Source organism: Myotis brandtii, unplaced genomic scaffold, assembly GCF_000412655.1.
Source record: "Myotis brandtii unplaced genomic scaffold, ASM41265v1 scaffold3489, whole genome shotgun sequence".
NCBI classification, from domain to species: domain Eukaryota; kingdom Metazoa; phylum Chordata; class Mammalia; order Chiroptera; family Vespertilionidae; genus Myotis; species Myotis brandtii.
In genome coordinates this window covers 67175-67850 of record NW_005363422.1, presented here as the reverse complement: position 1 = coordinate 67850, position 676 = coordinate 67175, and the positions used below count along the sequence as shown (strand labels likewise).

General features: G+C 67.2%; 1 protein-coding gene across 1 annotated transcript in view; it reads left to right on the top strand.

Moving 5' to 3' along the window:
• The window catches only part of PLD4 (phospholipase D family, member 4), a 15809-nt gene that overhangs the window by 14907 nt on the left and 226 nt on the right, over positions 1-676 (top strand). Inside the window, exons 8-10 of the mRNA XM_014544032.1 lie at positions 1-149; positions 243-339; positions 606-673. Coding sequence (XP_014399518.1) covers positions 1-149; positions 243-339; positions 606-673 — 314 coding nt within the window. The remainder of the gene's footprint in view (positions 150-242; positions 340-605; positions 674-676) is intronic.

The window sequence follows — 676 nt, the reverse complement described above, 5'->3', positions numbered from 1 at the left end:
ACAACGCGCTGCGGGAGGCGGCCTTCGGCAGGCACGTGCAGGTGCGCCTGCTGGTCAGCTGCTCGCTGCACACGGACCCCAGCATGTTCCCCTACCTGCGGTCCCTGCAGGCCTTCAACAACCCCGCGGCCAACGTGTCCGTGGACGTGGTGAGGACCCAGTCCCCAGCGGACGGCCTCCCTTCTCCCTCCTCCCCCTCTCCCTCCTCCCCTCCCCCACACGCTCCCTCTCTGTCCCCAAAGAAAGTCTTCATCGTGCCTGTGGGGAATCACTCCAACATCCCGTTCAGCAGAATGAGCCACAGCAAGTTCATGGTCACGGAGAAGGCGGCCTACATAGGTGAGCCCGGGGCAGGTCTGTGGGCAGGGCCAGGCCTGGGCCTGCAGACCCTTGTCTGTGAGGGCCCCTGTGAGTGGGGGGACACACAGAGGCCACAGATCCGCGGAGGGGGATGTGGGGGGGCGTGGCTCTCAGACCAGAGGGTCTCCGTGCAGCTCCGAGGACATGAAACCAGCCCCGTGATCCCCGTCCCCACGGGACTGGGCCAGGCCAGAGGGGCCTACGCGAGGCCAGGCGCCAGCATCTCTCCTGCACGCCCCCTCCAGGCACCTCCAACTGGTCGGAAGATTACTTCAGCAGCACGTCGGGCGTGGGCCTGGTGGTCAGCCAGCGGGCC